A 19,640-nucleotide genomic window follows, 5' to 3' on the forward strand; every position below is an offset into this window, starting at 1 on the left:
TGCAGTTCAGGGGCTCTGCAGGAAGCCCTGCAGCAGCCTGGGAAGGCAGGCTCCACCCAAGAAAAGAAGCAAGCTTGATTCTTTACAACCCTGCCCCCATGGAGCCTGCCTGCCTGCCTGAGCTATGCGGAGGCCCAGTGCTTCCCTTTGCAGCTGCAGTGCCCCCTGGGACTGCCTGAGGAGCCGGGTCCTGTGGGTGGGTGTCACCTATAGGGTGGGGGGCGGGGGCTGCCATTACCTTGGAGGGAAGCACCAGCCCCACAGCCCAGGGACCAGTCTGCCTGCTGTCAGCTCGCTCTCCCCTCCCTGCCACTGGAGAGGCAGGTAAGTCAGGTAAGTGCACAGTGTGTGCATGACATGGGAGTTTTAAGTGCCTTAAATTGAAGCAGTGCATTTAAAAACTCCAATTTAGGGCCCCAGTTTTGTCCACACACCTGAGACACTAGATAAGGCCAGGGTTGCCAAGCAAGTGTTCCTTTGAGAGAATCCATGACAAAAGTTATGCATAATGATGTGCATGCATTTATTTTATATTAATGCAACTAAATTCCTGTTTACAAGCATAATATCTGTAGGCCCTCACTCTTGGATTTACATGAAAAAGAATGCAGCACTTAAAGAGTGGAGATCTGTGCAGACATTTTAACAACGAAGAAAAAATACTGAGGGACTCCAGAAGAAAAAGAGCCAAAAGAAAGGTTTTTGCCCTAGAAGCACAGCGTTATAGGAAAGTAGGCCTAGAAGGGATCTCCTGAGGTAATCTAGTCCAGCCTCCTTCCTCAAGGCAGGATCACTTCTGAGTAAACCATCCCAGCCAACTGACTTTCCAACCTGAAATTTCCAAGGATGGAGATTCCACAGTTTCCCTAGGTTGTCTGTGTGATGGACTATGGATTTTATTGTGACATTTTTAAGTTTACCGTGTTCAAGTTGTTATAATATAGTGTGCACAGTGTTACCTTTCAGCGCCATGTTCTTGGGGAACCCTGACACAGGACGCAGACTGTCTGACTCACAAAGAATCCCCCCCTTCCCCTCCTCTACCTAAACAGAAACTGATTAAAATGCAGTGAAAGACACACCTAAAACCCTCCAGATGAGGGTGACAAGAGTGAAACAACTGCCCTAGGTTTCATTTGCATCCGAGATGGAACCAGATGACAAGTCATGTACATGGAGATGGAGAACAGAGTGCCCGAAGAAGAGACCACTGAAGTGAATTCTGGGATCAGAGAAGCAGGGGAGCACTGCATGATGGCGAATCTGTGCTCCAAATGCTCATCAACCCACATTTACACACACCCAGCTCAGCATTTATCAGACAAGTTCTAATCTGAATTTGCAAAGGACCCCCCACACACACATCTCTAAGCAGAAGTAAATTTTAATAGGCATCTCAGGCCATACATTCCCTGGTCCCACTATGGGAGGCCTATTTAAACATGATTGACTAAAACTCAGTTGCTGGGTTAGGGAATGCTGAGGCAAGAGATGGAGTTACAGTGGGTATAGGCAACATTTGGACAGTGATTAAGGGTTCATCACAGCATCCAGCCCATTGGAGCCCTGACCACAAGTGTTGTCATACTTTTCCCAGGACGACTGGTGGAAGTCCTCTCCGCAACAGGTTATGAACACTCCAATAATTGCCTTAAGTCTGTTAAAAGACTATATAGTAAGATCTGGAAAAGTCATGCTAAGCTGAGGCTTGTTCACAACAAGTAAAAATCCAAAACCCTGATGCTGCAAGCTATGTATTGTTTCTGAAGAAACCATGAGATATCCCATCAGTATATCTGCTATCCATAGGGATTTCAAGCTGGCTCGTAAGTGTCTGGTTACTCCCTAACCTTATGTGTTTCCTGATTATCAATCAATTTCTTAAGATGGTCCAAACCAGATAACCCCTTGTCAATAGAAAAGACAATGATTTACACTATTGAGAATGCTTGAAAGAAGCTGAACTAAGGGTATAAAAATCTGTAAAACAAGCAGCAAAAGTGCACGTGTGCTTCAAGAGGAGAAGTCTGTCTCACACCACCCGCTGTTGTCTCCTTTCAAGGACCGTGCTGAGAACTTTAACCTATCAGCTTTGCAACCCGAGTGCCTTGGACTGGTGAGATACCAGCTCTCTCTATCTTTTATCTGTTTTCTCTAAGCATAAAATGCTGACCCTGAACTGTATTAGTTAAGCTTGAGCTAAGTTTCCCCAAATACTTAGTGAAACCAGGATAGTATTGTAATTGTTTGTGTTTGTTTTTCCTTTGTATGTCTATTACTACTAGTGCCATTATATATTTCATATACTTAGCAATAAATAACTTTTATAGTCAAACTGGTAGTAACTGGGTATATTTTTCCTTCTCTACTTCTGCTTCCCCACTTACTCTGCAGCAACACTTCTTTTAGCTAAAGATCCCGGTGAAGCCCAAAAATACTGTGGGATCTTCTCATCAAGGGGCTAAAGATTGGGACATGCTGAGTTTGAAGCACATAAGGGCTTGTACAGGCTGATTGCCCCAGTTTGACTCAAACATGCCCTAATGAACTGAATGCTGGTCCATAAGGGTGTCATCAGGACACCCAGCTGGATTCAGAGGTATTCTGTTTAACTGTGTGCTTGTCTGACTGCAGTTTATTGTTGCTCTCATGAACTGATTCTTGGCATATGAGGGTGTCAGCCTGTCCATGCTGATCAACCCAGCTGGGTCAGGCATGTGACGTTAATCTGTGTGTTTGTATGTGTATGACTGGTATGGTGACTGGAGGAACCCAGCCCCATTGAAACGGAGTCCTGAAAGATAGCTCCATTGGAGGTGAGGACTTGCAGAATGGAGATATACAGCTCCATATAGAAACACAAGTAACACAAGCAGCATATTGATAGAATTACCAAGATCCTAGAAACGTGTCCCTAATAAATGAGCACACCCCAAAGTAGTGGGCAAATCTGGTAACAACAGAGAATGAAGGGTTAATCCAGGTCTGGCTACGCGCAGGACCAGACCAACACATTTAGCATCATCAGAGCTTTTTCAACGTGTCAACAGAGGTGAGATACCCAACACTCCCAAGGTGTTCAGAGGAGATATACATGACAATGGGAGATCAGGCTTGGGTGAAGCAGCCTGTCAGCTCCTGAGAGAAGAGTCTAGGGACTGAGATAAGTGGGTGAGCTCTGAGGAGCTGGGGGGCCTGAAAGGAGACAGCTAAGTATCTTTGGGGATTCTCAGGGTTGTGCGGGCTGCATCTGGGACAGGTGAACTGCTTAACCTCCTTGGAGGTGATAGAGAACATCTGGCTGGGTGGCCCTTGCCCCAGTAAAAATCTTGAATAAAGAAACTGCCTTCTGTACTGCTTGTAACTGTGAATTGCACTGGGTCTCCCCAAGAAGAAATGGAGTCCCTCCCTAAGAAGTGAAACTGGATACTCACTGTGAGTCAGGGCCACAGAGAACTAGAGAAAGTGAGGGACTGAAAGGCTGGGGTCTCAGAGTGGAAAGGAGCTCAGGGTCCTCTATTGCTCTAAGAAGACAAGCCTGAGTTGGCTTCAAGAGACACTTTCAGGGTACGTCTACATTATATGCTTAATGCCCATTGGATTAATACTACTGCACATTAGTATAGCTGGGAGAACTGTATTAATGCATTAATGCACAGTAGATTAGTTCAATAGCAATTAAGCATCACACAAAAAGTGTTCCTCTGTACTGATGCACATTAGCATTGATTACCATGCATTAGGTGCATTATTGAGCATGCAGACATGCTCTCAGAGACCAGACAAGGCCACAATAGTCCCAAAACAGAACTCCCCTGGAGGGTACTTCCTGACAGCCTGTTCCAATATTTGAACACCCTCATAGTCATAAAATTCGTCCCACTCTCCAGCCTCAATTTTCTTTGCTGCAGCTGAAGATCATTGCTCCTAGCCCTGGCAGAAATCATCACAGGAAAACAACCATCTCCATCCACTATATAATTGCCTTTCAGGTATTTGAAGACTGATATCAGATACCCACTAAGTCTTCTCCAGGTTAAATAACCTCAGGTCTTTCAGCCTCTCATGAGGGCACTTATTGATATTGCTCTGTGCTGGCTCTCCTGTCTGTTCACATATTTCTTCAAGTATGGAGTTCAAAACCAGACACAGTACTCCAGATGAGGCCTCATAAATTATGAATTTGATTAATAAGTAACACCCCTCTCAATAAAATCCAGGGTGCTGTTGTCCTTTTTTCTTTTTCTTTTTTGTAAGAAGAGCACAGTGTTGACTCACATTCAGCTTATGGTCCTCTGTAAACCTCAGGTCCATCTCTGAAGTACTGCTGTTGGCATTTATGACCTAGATGCCTTGTTCTTGAGGGACACAAAACTCTCAGAGTGACCATGACCTTTTCATTTGATAATAGGCAAATTTATTAATACACAGTGATAACAGAAAAGAATAATACAAGTAATCCTAAGGCTGTCATCAGAGTCAAGGTACATCTGGCCAGGACATGAGCTTCACTCAGGTTCTTTTCTAGAATTTCATGTCAGCAGCCTGGAGGTTGGAGGCCAAGGCCCATCCCACCCTCCAGTGGGGTGGATGAGATGGGCTAGTGGTATGCCCTCTGTCCCTGGTGCCTCGGGTTTGCCTCTCAGGGATGCTTCTGCCCGTGTGGCGGCAGGTTCCCCTCTTGGGGACCCTTTGTCAGGGAACTTTTTGTTGCTCTAAAGTCTCTGCTTTTGTATTATTTTTCCCTCCTGATGACTCTTCATCCATAGCTAATGCTGATTGGTCTTTCTGTGGTTGTCATACTGTCCACATTCTGTCCTGTCAGCATATTCCTTTGTTTTACAAGCCCATTGCATACACACATCCTAATTTGTGCTTTCTGGGTCTTTTCCTAATTTGGTCTGCTCCCCCAAAACTAGAACTCTCAGGCCCCCCACTCTTGGGCCTTCTGAGCTGGCAGCACCTTATCTCATGTTATGGGACAGTGTGGTATATGCCCACAATTTCCCAGGCTATGTCTATATCCATTGGCCTTCTTGTGTTAAACACCCTGTCTGTCTTAAAGGCTGTGAGAACTGTGTGACTGTGTGATCAGGCTTTTAGAAATCAATTAGCCCTTGCTGCCACCCTGGGCCATTATTCTAATGTGTATATATTTGAATAATAGGTATATATATATATTATCTAGAAGCCAATTCCCAAAAGCAAATCAACTGCAACCAAGCCAGTCAATCTCATGTCTGTATTTTACATTTTTCCAGTCTATCTTTTATTCACAATCCTACCCCTGCCCTCCAGACTGTTTTCAACTCCACCCAACTTGGTGGCATCTGTAAATCTGTTAAGCATTCATTTGATCCAACATCCAAATCACTAATAAAGATCTTGAACAATACTGGACCTGGGACATATCCCTGGGGAACCCTACTCAATAACTCCTCTCAACTAGACATTTAACAACTTAAGGCTGCTTGTTAAGTACGATGATCCAACCAGTTACGTATTCACTGTACAATAATTTTTGTCAAGTTCATATTGTCTTTGCTTGTTAATGAGAATTTTGTAAGAGACCATAGCAAAAGCATTGCTAAAGTTAAGGTATATCACATTCACTGTTCATCCACTGTTCTTTTCCCATCCACAAAGCTTGTGATCTTATAATAGAAGGAAATCTAGTTGGTCAGACATGACTTGCTCTTGGTGAATCTATGTTGGCTTTTCCTGATCACCCTGTTCTCCTCTAGGTGCTTCATAATAGATTCCGTCAGGAGCTGCTCCATGATTTGTCCAGGTACTGAGGTCAGGTTGACTGGTTTCATTCCTCAGATATTCCTTCTTCTCTTTCTTAAAGTTGGGAACTATGTTTGCCTTTTTCCAATGCTAACAAGTTCTTAAAGAGGATAGGTAGTGGCTCTGAAATTACTCAGCCAGTTTCTTCAGTACCCTAGGTCCATTCCATCTGGCTCTTCTGACTTGAAAACATCTAGATTTTCTAATCTGTTCTACCACTACTCCTGGCTGCTTGTCTCCTTCCCTATCTTTGCTGTCACCTGCATTTGTTATTTGGTAGCTGTCATAGTTGAGGGCTACCAGCTTTAAACTTTTTACTATAAACACTTGAGATTTTTCCCCTGTGTGTTCAGTCAAGAAGCATTGTCTCTACACACTATAATGCAAAAATTTACATTTTGTTTCTCACTTCTCAGCTAAGTAAAGTTGAGAATGATAGAACAATAGTGTGTGCAAGCAATAAATAAAGACTCAAAAGTGTCACTCAATAACTATTCCTCTAGGTGAATGGAGAGGTATGCATAGCCTCTAAAAGGAGTTGCAGCCAGTCTTCTTGGGCTGGGAGACATGGAGATAATCCTCAGTCCTCCATGAGTTGAAAGAAGAACTCCATGGAGAAGAAGCATGAAATGAATTTAGAACATTTTTTATATTTTCTTAGATCAAGTGCTGACACCTAAAAAGCTAGCTTCCCAGGGTGCCTGCAGGAATTGGCAGAAACCTGGACTTTTTGTGGTAAAATTTACTCACTTTTACATTTTACCTCAAATCCATTGTGATTATTACTCTGGGATAATGTAAAAATGTTACAAAGAATCTTAGAAAATAACAATGCATGTGGGTCTCTGGTCACTCCTAGTATTCATTACTGTGAATAAAAAATAGTAAATGATCTCCACATTGTATTTTAAATCTAACCAAGTACATTAGAGAATTAAGTCAAGAACAGCTTATTAATGTGAAAATATGACTCATATAATTCTGCCAAATTTAGTGAGATGTACAGTAGCTTAGTAAATAACGTGCTGTCTATGCAAAATAATTAAATTGATGTTAACTGCAAAGCCATATTTGCCAAATGATTATATTTAAAAGATTGAAAAAAACCTGTGTGTCTCCTCTTTAATTCCACCTTGGACAAAGCTATCACCTTTCTCGTGGACCTGGAAAGTTTCCCTAGACACACACAATTGTAAGTGCGTGAACACCACTGCTGCATAATTTAAATGGAAAAGTTTTATTGTGGCATTTTTCATTTCAATTACTATATCCTGTGATTTGAAATATGTAGGTCAAGCTGAAAGTGACATCAGAATATGACTCAATGCCTGAGGAGGACTTAATTTATTATTTAAATCCAGCATAGATTTGAATTATGTAGAAAATAAAGGGCATGATCAAATATTAACTTATTCAATTTGTATATAAATGTTAAGCTTTAAGGAAACATTCAAAGTCTGGTTATCATTTAATCTGTAAAGAGAAAAATAATGAAAACTGGTGCTTATAAGAGGAATTACTATATATTTCATTTGTGGGTCTAAACTGTAAACTATGTTTCGCCTTTTAATCAGCCTGATTTTCACAACGTCAGAGTAAATCAAACTTCCATTAAGTGTAGTGAAAGTTTGATGATACAGTCTTTTGGAAAATCAGGTCACTACTTCAGGTTTGGCTACAAATATGCCCAGGTATGGGTACAGGCATGCAATCAATTTTGGGTATTATGACCCAGAGTTTGGGTACTATGACTGGGGGATAGAAACAAAAGCCGAAAAGTAAATAGAGTCTGGAGACATGGATAAAAGCTTGGCAGGAGAAAGCAATAATAGAAACCTTAGTATTTTTCTCAAGAGAGTTCAGGACAGTCACTTAGATACTTGAAATGTTTAAACACTAATGCAAGCAGTATGAGGGGGAAAAAGGAAGAACTGGAGGTACTAGTAGAATCAGAGATTTATGATGTAATTGGGATTACGGAGATATAATGATGCCAGTTCGCATGACTGGAGTCTGGTCATAGCTTGTTCAGGAAAGACAGGTGGGGAGGAAAGGATGAGGCATTGCTGTATATATAAAAACAATGCACATGTGTTCAGAGGTGTAATATGAAGTGGAAGGTAGCCCTGCTGAAAGTCTCTTAGTAAAGGTAGAGAGAAGAGCAACAGATGGGAATGTCCTGGTAGGTGTCTGCTACAGGCCTCCAAACCAAGAAGAGGAGGTTGATGAAACCTTCTTTAAATAATTGAAAGAAGCTTCCAAATCACAGCACTTGGTTCTCATGAGGTACTTTTATTCTCAGGACATCTGTTGAGAGGGGGGCACAGCAGTACAAAAATAGTTCACAGCACTAGGGTACTGTACAGTAGCATCAACAAATAGGTGTTCATCAGTGCTACTGAGCAGTAACTCTGATTACTGAAGTTATTTAGTATTAATATTAATAATAATGTTTATACAAATGCTAAATGACTGCACAGTAACAACAGATCAGTCAATGTCTTGTGTAGATGCAACCCATTACCTAAATTACCTCCCACCTTCACATTCTCAACCAAATCCTCCCTGTTATAAGCAGTAAGTTGAGAAAGCTTCCTCACTTGCTTTAAGGAGCTCTATCTAACTCAGGAAGTCTACAAGCCAACTCGGGGCAAGGTGCTCCTAGACTTGGTTTTGGCCAAAAGGGATGATCTAATGAGCAACCTGAGGATTGAAGAGAAACTGGGTGACAGCGGCCATGTGAAGATCACTTTCTCCATCCACCACAAGCCAGGAAAATCAGCCAGTAGGGTAGAAATCCCAGATTTTAGAAAAGCTGGTTTCCACAAACTCAGGAGATTGGTTGGTGAGGCCCTGCAGGACCACGGTCCAATGAGGAAGGGAATACAAGAAGAGTTGTCTTTCCTCAAGGAAGCAATCCTAAAGGCTCAAAGAAAGTCTATTCCCTCTCATAGTAAAAGGAAGGAAAAGAGCTGAGAGACCCCAATGACCTCCCCATAGGATCTTGAACTCTATTATTTTGTGGTCACTGGCCGTGCCTACACAAGACGCTTCCTGTGCAGTAGCCTGATGCTACTGCACAGTAGCATCATGTGGCAACAACTGTGACGTGACACTACTGAGGGTGCTAAAATGTGGGGCTAGGTGGCAGGCAGCCCCTGTATGTTAGCACCCTCATGGCCCAGACAGCCCCTGTCTACACATGCATTTCAGTGCATGTAATTATTTCGGTGTTGGATAGAACTGCCCCTAACAGTACTATCCTAGAGTGGAGTTGATTAATTTACTGCACCCTAATACCCAATAGTGCACTTGTAGATGGTGATGCTTTACTACAGAAGTAATTAGTGAAATCTGCAGTGAAGCACCTGTATAGACACACCCAGTGAGGAGTTCTCAATGGCTCAATGTTTCATTGGGAAAAGATAGCAAGTGGGGTTCCCCAGAGATCTATTGTGGGTCTGGTATTGTTCAAGATCTTCATTAATGATTTGGATGATGGGATTGAGTACACAATAGGAATCTGCAGATGACATCAATTTAGGTGGAATTGCACACAGTCCTGAATGCAAGGTTAAGATCCATAATGACTTGGATGGATTGGTAAAATGGTTTGGTTTCAGTACCACAGTGAAGTAGCTGGGGGTTATGGTGGACCATAAGATGCATATCAGCCAAGAGTGTTCTTGTTACAAAAAAAGCCAACAAAAGTATCACTTGCAAATCAAGGGAAGTGATTCTTCCACTCTATTCAGCACTGGTGAAGCCTCACCTAAAGCACTGTGGCTAGTTTTGGGCCCCACAGTTTAAGAAGGATGTGGAAGTTCTGGAAAAAGTCTGGTCAAGGCAACACAACAAAATGATCAAGAGCCTGGGAAGCATGGCTTAAGAGGAAGGGCTGAAAGAAGTAGGGTTTTTTAGTCCGGAGAGAAGAAAACTGAGGTGGGATTTGATAACAGTCTCAAATACATGAATGATGATTATAGAGGGGATGGAGGTGGGCTTTTCTCTGTGGCTGAAGCAGACAGAACTAGGAGCAATGACCTCAAGCTGAAGCAGGATAAATTTAGGCTGGAGTTTAGGACGAACTTTTTGACTATGAACAGACTACTTAGAGATGCAGAATTGTTATCCTTGGAAACATTCAAAAGCAAGTTAGACAGACACTTGGCTCAAACAGTTAAGATGCTGCTGCCTTGAGCAGCGGGCTGGAGGAGATGATCTTGTGTGGTCTCGTTCAGCCCTACTTTTCTGTGAGCCCAGGATTTTATAGCCCAAACTTTGTGTGAACTTTAAATAAAATCGTGAGTAACTGATGTAGTGTAATTTTTCGCACACAAAGGTGCATTACACCATTTTTCATCTTCTAAGCACAATACTTTACAAGACCTCAGTCTGTCTGTCACCATGTTCTCAGACCATGTTTTATAAATTTATATTGTGTCTTTTTGGATCTTTCTTTCTTTTTTTTACCCAGCTATCATGGCCTGAACATTTTTTCCTGTGTACATTCCAGGATTTCTAGCAACATGCTCAAAGAACCTCAGTTGTTCTCATTCAGTATTTCCTTTCTTGATGTCATTTTTTCTGTTACTGCACCATTTATTTCTTATGCTCTCTTTTTGCTAGGTCCTCAAATCCACCTCAGCATCTTCACCTTTGTCACCCTAATCATGGACGTCTGTTGATTTTGCTACCCAATATTCTGATCCATACAATAGCAGTAGTTCTGTAGATTTTCCCCTTTGAACAAATTGATATTTTCCTATAGCTGACTATCCCTCTACTTTATCTACACCTTGTTCATCCTGCTTAAAATTGTCTTATCCATCTCTTTCCATTTTCTTCTGTTATCCCTCTTCTTTCCATCTGTTATCCATGGTTAAATGGACCACAGATACTTGAACTAACACACAAATGATATGTGCTGGTCATCTAAGGCCACCAATACGTTTCTTCTTCCAATATCCTAAGAATGCATGTGATGTACTCTATTATTTCTCTGCTCATGTACAGAGTGTTTTTCCAGAATATGCCTCTACCTGTTCCAGTCTCTCTCTACCTATTCTCTGCTTTCTTCAATGAAAGGCAGCTTATTTGAGAATATCATGCATCAAGGATCATCCTTCCAAGTATGTCCAGAACTAGGAAAAATAGAAATGGGCTTAATGCTGACTCTTGATAGACCCCAACTCTGTCTGGAAAGTCCTTGGGCCTTGCTGTGTTTGCATCTAATTTACTTTGTTCATCCTCCATACATGTTCCACAAAAGTCTCATGCAAACTTCGGGTGCCAACTGTTCTCTTATGCATCAACACATTATTTTTGTTGGTACAATAAAAATAAATCCAACCCAATCTCTGTCTTGTGCTTCTTAAATGAGTAAGTGCTGAGAGTAAAAAGCATCATCAGACTTCAAAGGAATGTCTTGTATTCTATTCAGCAGCATAACAACTCTAACAAATCCAACAAAATTTTAATGGTTTGTGAACCAAGTCCCACTAAAATTGATTTAGCAGGATGCATGGTACCTGTGGATCAGAGTGTGAATCAGGGGGATAGAACTCTGTGTGTTTGTGTGCACATATACACACATACAAATGAACATATTCATGGAAAGTAAAAGTTGAAGAATCAAGGTGTGAAATTCTGAATTACTTACTTTCATAATGAATCTTGAATCCATTATTGGAACGACTGTTGTCTGTTGTAAACAGAAGGTAAATGAAGTTGCTGCTACTGAACAAAAACTGTGGGACTTGTGTACCATTGTAAGACCCAAGAAGTGGTGACAGTAGATTTGGTCCATCATGAACTTCCAAAACATCATAATTAAGTTCTGTCTGAAATCTAAAGTTGACAAAACACACTCACAATGTTATACACATTCAATACATAGAAATATGTTGTATTAGAGAAAAATACACTTTAACCATAATTTTCTCAGCTTTATTTTTATTAAATATATCATATATATTATTTGATGAGGCTTACCAAATGTAAATGCCTGGTATTATTTAAATAATAATTATAAAGATATAACAAATACTCCATTCATTGCCAATCAAAAAATGGGCTAAAACTATGCCATAAACTTTAGTCATTCATTTATTCTTCAGAAAAAGTCTGTTTCATTTCAGTTGCCATAATAAGGCAAAAAAATATATAAAGAATTAAGCAAACTTTCTTTTCTTTTTTGAATGAAGCAATATAAATGATGCTCTCAAATGAGCTATTTGTTAAGATTTAATTCCCAGAACAAATAAATCATTTCAATTATTTCTCAGTATATAACCCAAAGATAATACTATTAATTAAAATAAATCTTAGGATTTGGGGGGTGGGGGGTTGGATTTTTTTTAATGGGTTAAGAGTCAAAATACATTTGCAGAAGCATGCATATCTTTAACATTTTGTGAATAACAGCCCAAATATTCAAAGCTGAGTGCCTACCATTGAAATCCTAACTGCATCTATCGGTACCTAAATTAATCTGTCCTGGTTTCAAAGGTGAAAGCCACAATTGCACTTATTATTTTGGAGGATTTGTTGATATCTTGGACCTCTGAAATGCACCCACCTGTAGTTAAGTATTTAAATTACGGAATTATGAGTTTACAGAATTAAGGGGCTAACCATCAAAATTTAACATTCCAGGTGAAAAAAAGCGTGGTTTCTTGGCAAATATTATTTTATAATGTTTACAAAAACTCAATGTATATTATCAGTGGAGAAAGTTTGATATAATTTACTAGGAAAAAGAAGAACAACATATATGACAATCCCTTTCTTGTTTCGTAACGTCTTATTCTATAAAACAAAAACACTCCTATAAGTACTTGATATTTTCATAGGATGCTAATCTGAATATTTGTTATTATAGTAACTTGATAGATAAGTCCCAACAGGAGCTTGGATATAGCAAACTGGAAAAGGCTGAAACCCAGACAAAACAAATGATGATAGGCAAGCAGAAGCATTTTGAACGCACTGCAAGGGCAGGTTTCTGTCCCTGTTCTTGAATAATGTATGCTCACCCTTAAAAAGTAGAACAAAATCACCAGTGCTTCAAGATAGCTCATTGCTCTTTGAGTCTCAGATGCCACTGATGGCTCAAAACATTTTTTGCATCTGCTTTTGTTGGGCTGATTTAGCCCTTTTTCTCTAAGGGGGATCTTGCAACATTCATATAGATTTTATGGCCTCTCAACAGGACTATTGCAGGGCAGTGTACATCGATTGATAGTAAAGGTCAACAGTCATCAACAGTTCCCACATCACTATATCCAACACCCAACAGGTATTCCCTAAACATGTGGAAATATCTGCAGCACTTCAGACACTTTGTACTAGTAACTGTTAACATGTGTTGAACTTTTTAAAACAGTCCAATGTGTGCATCAACTGAAAACAAGGAATCTAGGGAGATGATTCATTGAAGCAGACTGTACTACCCATGATCCTTATGGGGAATACAAGCGGAGCAGGAGGCTCTATAACAGGTGGCTTGGATATTATTGTGACAGTCAAGAACTAGGGAGTAGAGTTGAACTATTTGGATAAAAGTGTATATGTAATTGGAAGGGGGGTGGGGGAGGTGACCAGGAGAGACGGGAATCCAAAAAATAATCACTACTGAAAATCATCAAGGAATTTTACTGTGCTAACTATTTTCAAGTTAGTATCATAGTTATACACACTTATGTGAGAGTGAAGGGTAGCAATTCAGGGTGTTTTATAAAAATATAATAAATTACTGTTGTCAAAAAACTCAGAAGTTGTTGATGTAGACTTTAGCAGTTGCTGGTATAGTGTTTAGGTCCACAATGTTGTGGAATAAACAAGGCACTATATGAAAACCTGCTCTCAATGGCTACTCAGGATGTTCTGCTTGTTCAGCCATTACTGATAAAATATAAAATGCCTCCTCAAAACTGACTACTCAAGCTTCTTATAACAATAATGCCCTGCTGCCAGAGGCCACATCTTTATGCTGACATAAATGTGAATATAGATATAACCCTGTCTTATAAACATCAGAAAAGTTGTGAACTCCAAATTCAGGATCTTCAAATTTGGGTTCTGTATGGATTCTATCCTTGCAGAAAATTTAAAATGTGATATTTAATAAAATGTCATGGTGATGAACCTATTTTCTTCAGATAAAAACTGGGGACATTTTTACATGTGCTCTGGGCGGTGGTGGGAGCAGCGCTTTAATTAGAGTGGCTCCCTGAGTGGCTCCCACACTTTAAAATGGTGACAGGAGCACTTGAACTAAAGCTTCTTCAACAAACTTTAGTCCAAGCACCCCTGCCACCATTTTTAAATACTGGGACACAAATACACAAGATGTGGGAGGCTGCTGGAGCACAGTAATTACTGCAACTTGGGCTGCTGCAGTGCAGTAATTAATCAAGTCTGCTCCAATGCGTTAGAATTACAGCACATAAGAGCAGCCTCTGCGCTTCTATACAGGCACCCCATGCTTTTATATAAATTAGTTTACACATTTTCAAATTTAATAGAGTTAAAATTTTTCATGGATTTCTTTTTAAAATCTTTTTATGCCATAGGATACTAGAACAATATAACAAATCTCATAGTATGTACGGCGCTATGGGCATATTTGAACTTCAGGATAGTGTAGAGGTACCTGAGTTAACTTCTCAGGTAGTGGAAGCAGTCTAGCTGTTGTAGCAAGGAGTTCCATGCAAGCTGAGGTAGCCTGCTAAGAAGAGTTTAAACCTGATTCAATCTGCATTACAGACATGCTTTAGAATCCTTAAGCAGTGCCAACTAGATAGGGGGTATTAAAATAGAGCTTTGGTTCTCTGATCCTTTACAGGTCTATAATAAAAGGGATGGAGTTAGGGAGAGGGGGAGGGTAGCAATAGTAGGTGACAGGGAATAATGGGAAGAGAACATGACTAGCCTACAAGTAGGAATGATGACACATGTCTTTTGTTCCTCCTCACTGTACCCCCTCTGACATGCCAATGGAAAGAAAAATACAAACAAGCAAGCAGATACAAATTTGTGAGAAACTTCTTAAGTGTAGCACCTTCAACTGTTCCTTCCCTTCTCTTGTAGTGAGCAGAGCCTTGGAAAGATCTTCTAACAGACTTACGTGAGTGAAAGCTCATAATACATAGCAGAGAACAGAATCTATGAAATCATCTGCCTGAGGGTTTTTTTTTAATTTTTCACAAAACAACAATTAGTCCAGGTAGGTGAAATCTTGAAAAGCAGGAAATAAGGAACAAAATGTGGTAGATATTGTAAGAAACACAGAGAGAGGTGCTGAGAGGGTGGGGATGTAAAGGAATGATCAATAATTGGAGAAAAAAGAGCTACTTGGATAAAGGGAAATAGGATTATGTAAAAAGGAATATCCATGGGATACTGACATCTGCTGGGAAAGCAATATAGCAGTGCACAAGCAATCTAGAAAAGTTTTGGAGAGTGTTGGGGACAACATCCTGATGCAAATGTTGGAGAAACCAAGTAGGAGCTGTGCTCTTCTTGACCTGCTGCTCACAATCATGGAAGAATTGGCAGAGAATGAAGTGGATGACAACTTGGGTAGCAGCAACCATAAGATGATTAAATTTAGGATCCTGAGGAAAGTGTTAGGGTGACAATATTTGGATTTGGGGGAGCAATGGATTTGCAGCTGAATACAAGGCTTTACTCTGTCTCAGTGAAGCTGCTGACCACAAGGCAAAATGATATATTAAAAATAACATTGCAATTGCTTATACAATCAGTTTTATAACAAAGCTGTAGCGTTGTAAAGTAGAGAGCCCATTGAGTAAGGAGAACAAAATGCAGCCCACCAGCTTTTGTCAGAAGATAAAGCAGAAGCAAGACTTTGGAGATGAAGAAGGACTCAGCAAAAAAACAGAAAGAACCAGCAAGTGACCTGAGGAAGTGGAGGTCAAAGCCTTGAACGTGCGCTCTTAGCAGAGAGGCATGTAAATGAATGAAATGCAAAGGCAATTCCATGTTAATGAAGTAAACATTAAACAGAGGCGGAGATTGAGTTGGGAGGAGAAATGGGTGGAACAAAAGGAGGGATGAAGATGGGATGGGATGAAGGAGGGACTTTGACTCGCATAGGGAACAGCTGGGCAGGATCACCTGGTAGGCCCATCTGAGTGGGGAAGAAGTCCAGGAGAGCTAGTTGTACTTTAAAGAAACCTTACAAATAGAGAGTCATCAGATTACAAGACCAGAGACATGACTGGAGGATGTTGTAATACAGAGCCACTGCCATTTCCAACTCTTCCTCTGCTTCCACCTGTGAATTTGTGTCCAGGTAGGATTAAAAACCATTGAGGCTTCCACCCAAGTCCTGGTTTGGTGCTGTGCAGACAGACAACAAGAGGGAAGAGCATCTTTGCAGACAGGCTTGCTAATCTAGTGAGAAGGGCTTTAAACTATGTTTGCCTTGGGATGGAGAACAAAGCCTTGGGGGAAGTGGGGAAGTGGGAGACCTGTAGGAAAGCAGAAGCAGGAGAGGGCAACAAGGAAGGCCTCATTCTTCCTGAGAAGGTAGAGCAATAGGCTAGTCACCTCAGGTGTCTGTACACAAGTGCATGGAGCCTTGGAAACCAGCAAGAAGAATTTGAATTCCTCACACAGTCAAGAAACTTTCACATGATTGGAATAACAGAGACTTGGTAGAATAGATCTCGCGACTGGTGCACTGTCATGGATGGGTACAAACTAGAGAAGAGAAGGAGTTGTGCTTCATGTAAAATAGCTGCATGATTGCCTGGAACTCCAGTATGAGACAGGAGATAGACCTGTTGAAAGTCTCTGGCTTAGGATTAGAAAGGACAGCAAAAAGTGCGATATTGTGACCAGGAGGATGAGGTAGATGAGGCCTTCTTCAGACAACTAGCATATGTTTCCCAATCACAGGCACTGGTTCTCATGGGGGACTTCAATCACCCTGACATCTGACATCTGCTGGGAGGGCAAAACTGCAGCGTACAAGCAATCCAGCAAGTTTCTGGAGAGTGTTGGAGATAACTTCCTGGTGCCAGTGTGGGAGAGACAAACTAGGGACCATGCTCTTCTTGATCTGCTGCTCACAAACATGGTAGAATTGGTGGGGGATGTAGAAGTGGATGGCAATTTGGGCAGTAGTTACCATGAGATGAATGAGTACAGGATGCTAACAAAAGGAAGACAGGATCCTGACAAAAGAAAAGAATGTTAGGAACAAGAGGAAGATCAGGGAAACTGAGTCCCTTACTAAATGGGGGAGGTAACCTAGTGACAAATGATGAGGAAAAGGCTGAAGTACTCAATTACTTCTTTACCTTGTTCTTTACAGCTAAGGTCAGTTCCCAGTCTATTGCTCCAGGCAGCATAGTTTGGGAAGGAATTCAACAGCCCTCAGTGGTAAAAGAATAGGTTGGGGATGATTTAGAAAAGCTTAACATATACATGACCACGGGGCCAGACGCAATGCATCCAAAGGTGCTGAGGGAGTTGGCTGATGTGATTCTATCACCATTGGCCATTATCTTTAAAAACCTGTGGTGATTGGGGGAGGTCCTGAATGACTGGAAAAGGGCCAATCTTTAAGAAAGAGAAGGAGGAGAATCCAGGGAACTACAGACCAGCCAGGCTCACCTAGGTCCTCAGAAAAATCATGGATCAGGTCCTCAAAGAATCCATTCCTAAGCATCTGGAGTAAAAGAAGGTGATCAGGAACAGTCATCATGGATTCACCAAGGTAACATTATGTCTGACCAAGCTGATTGCCTTCTCTGATGAAATGACTGGCTCTGTGGATGGGTGGAGAGCAGTGGATGTGATATACCTTGACTTTAACAAGTTTTTTGACATAGTCTCCCACAACATTCTTGCAAGCATAGTAAGGAAGTCCAGGTTGGATGAATGGACTGTAATTTGGAAAGAAAACTGATAGGATCATGGAGCTCAAAGGGTAATAATAAATGGCTCAACATCAAGATGGCACCCAGAGTCAAGTGGCATGCCCCAAGAGTCAGTTTTGTTCAGTATTGTCATCAATAATCTGGAAGACTGGATGGAGTGCACCCTCAGCAAGATTGCAGATGACACCAAGCTGAGGGGAATAGTATATACATTGGAGAGTAAGGCTGAAATTCAGAGATACCTAAACAAATTGGAGGATTGGACCACAAGAAATCTCATCAGGTTCAATAAGGAAAATCCTGCACTTAGAAGACCTCAATCCCATGTACCAGTACAGTCTGGGGACTAAATGGTTAAGCAGCAGCTTTGTAGGCATGGACCTACGGGTTACAGTGGGCAACAAGATGAATATGAGCCATAACAGTATGCCCTTGTGGAGAAGGCTAACAGCATTCTGAGCTTCATTAGTAGAAGTGTTGCAGTAGAAGTGTTGCAGAAAATTGAAGGAAGTGATTATTCCCAACTATTTGGCACTGATGAGGCCGTACCTGGAGTACTGTGTCCAAATTTGGGCCCCCCACTACAGAAAGGATGTGGAGAAATAGAAAGAAGTATAGTGGAGGTCAATGAAAATGGACCAGGACACATGACTTCTGAGGAGAGGCTGAAGGAATTGGGCTTAATTATTCTGGAGGAGAGAAGACTGAGAGGGGGATTATAATTACAGCTTTCAACTACTTGAAGGGGGGTTCCAAACAGGATGGATCAAGACTGTTCTCAGTGGTGGCAGATGGCAGAACATGGAGCAACAGTGTCAAGTTGCAGTGAGGGAAGTTTAGGTTAGATATTAGGAAAACTTTCTCACTAGGAGGGTAGAAAAACAGTGAAACAAGTTATCCAGGGAGAGACTGTGGAATCTCCAGTCTTACAGATTTTTGAAACCCAGGCACACATTTTTTTGCTGGGTTACAGAGTTGGGGACAGCCCTGCTTTGAGCAGGGGGCTGGACTAGATGACCTCCTGAGGACCCTTCCAACCATAATTTTCTATTGATTCTATGATATGAAATATCTTTGTTTGATAGCCTTATGCAAGAGAAGTGGTTTATTTACAGTAAAAGTGTGTGTGTAGATTAAATGGAGGCCCTAAACTGAAGTGGTGGATTTTTAAAAACAGCGCTTCAATTTAGGGCCCTTTCAATCCCTATGTCATGCATACTCCTGAACTTACTTGCCTCTCCAGTGGTGGGGAGGGGAGGGTTAGCTGTCGGTGGGCGGAGCAGACCCTGGGCTGCTGGGAGGGCTGGTGCTTCTCTCTGCAGCAGTGGTGGGGCCCCCACAGGCAGCACCCATCCATAGGCATCTGGCTCAGGTGGTCTTGGGGGGGCACTGCAGCCGTGGAGGGAAGCACCAGGCCCCCACACAGCTTAAGTAGGCAGGCAGGCTCCAGGGGCAAAAAAAAAAAAGATCAGGCTTGCCGCTTTTCTTGGGCGGAGCCTGTCTTCCCCAGACTACTGCCGGGCTGCCTGCACGGACTTCTGGCAGAGCTGCAGTGCTGCACAGAGGCCGGTGTTTCACTCCACGGCTGTAGACAGGAAACTAAAACTCTTCAGAAGAGTTTTAGTGTGCTGTGCCCCAATTCATTTAAGGCACAATATGCTGCCGAATTTGCTACAGCAGCTGGAATTACTGTGTAATACACTGCCAATGCATGCAAATACTGACACCATTAAAATGATGCAAAAGCATTTCACCCTCTTTAAAGTGTTGTGCACATATGCCCCTCATTTTCGCTACACACGGTCTAAGAGTGCAATCACATTCTGTCCTACCCTGGTAATCTTTCTTCTCTGTGCCCAACATGACTCCTTAATATGCCTCTTAATATGCCTCAGGCAGGAAACTGCTTTGTGCACCTTCCAGAGTCCTCTTTCA

The 19,640-nt window shown here is 41.5% G+C and overlaps 1 protein-coding gene across 4 annotated transcripts in view; it reads right to left on the reverse strand.

Annotated features, from left to right (window-relative positions):
* Nucleotides 1-19,640, reverse strand: part of CSMD3 (CUB and Sushi multiple domains 3) — a 1,311,906-nt gene that overhangs the window by 492,883 nt on the left and 799,383 nt on the right. For all 4 annotated transcript variants that reach the window (XM_090040525.1, XM_090040524.1, XM_090040523.1 and 1 more), the window contains one exon: nucleotides 11,453-11,640. In XM_090040525.1, coding sequence (XP_089896651.1) covers nucleotides 11,453-11,640 — 188 coding nt within the window. The remainder of the gene's footprint in view (nucleotides 1-11,452; nucleotides 11,641-19,640) is intronic.

The sequence above is a fragment of the Crocodylus siamensis genome, chromosome 3 (genome assembly GCF_052110815.1).
Source record: "Crocodylus siamensis isolate JL-2025a chromosome 3, ASM5211081v1, whole genome shotgun sequence".
Lineage (NCBI taxonomy): Eukaryota > Metazoa > Chordata > Crocodylia > Crocodylidae > Crocodylus > Crocodylus siamensis.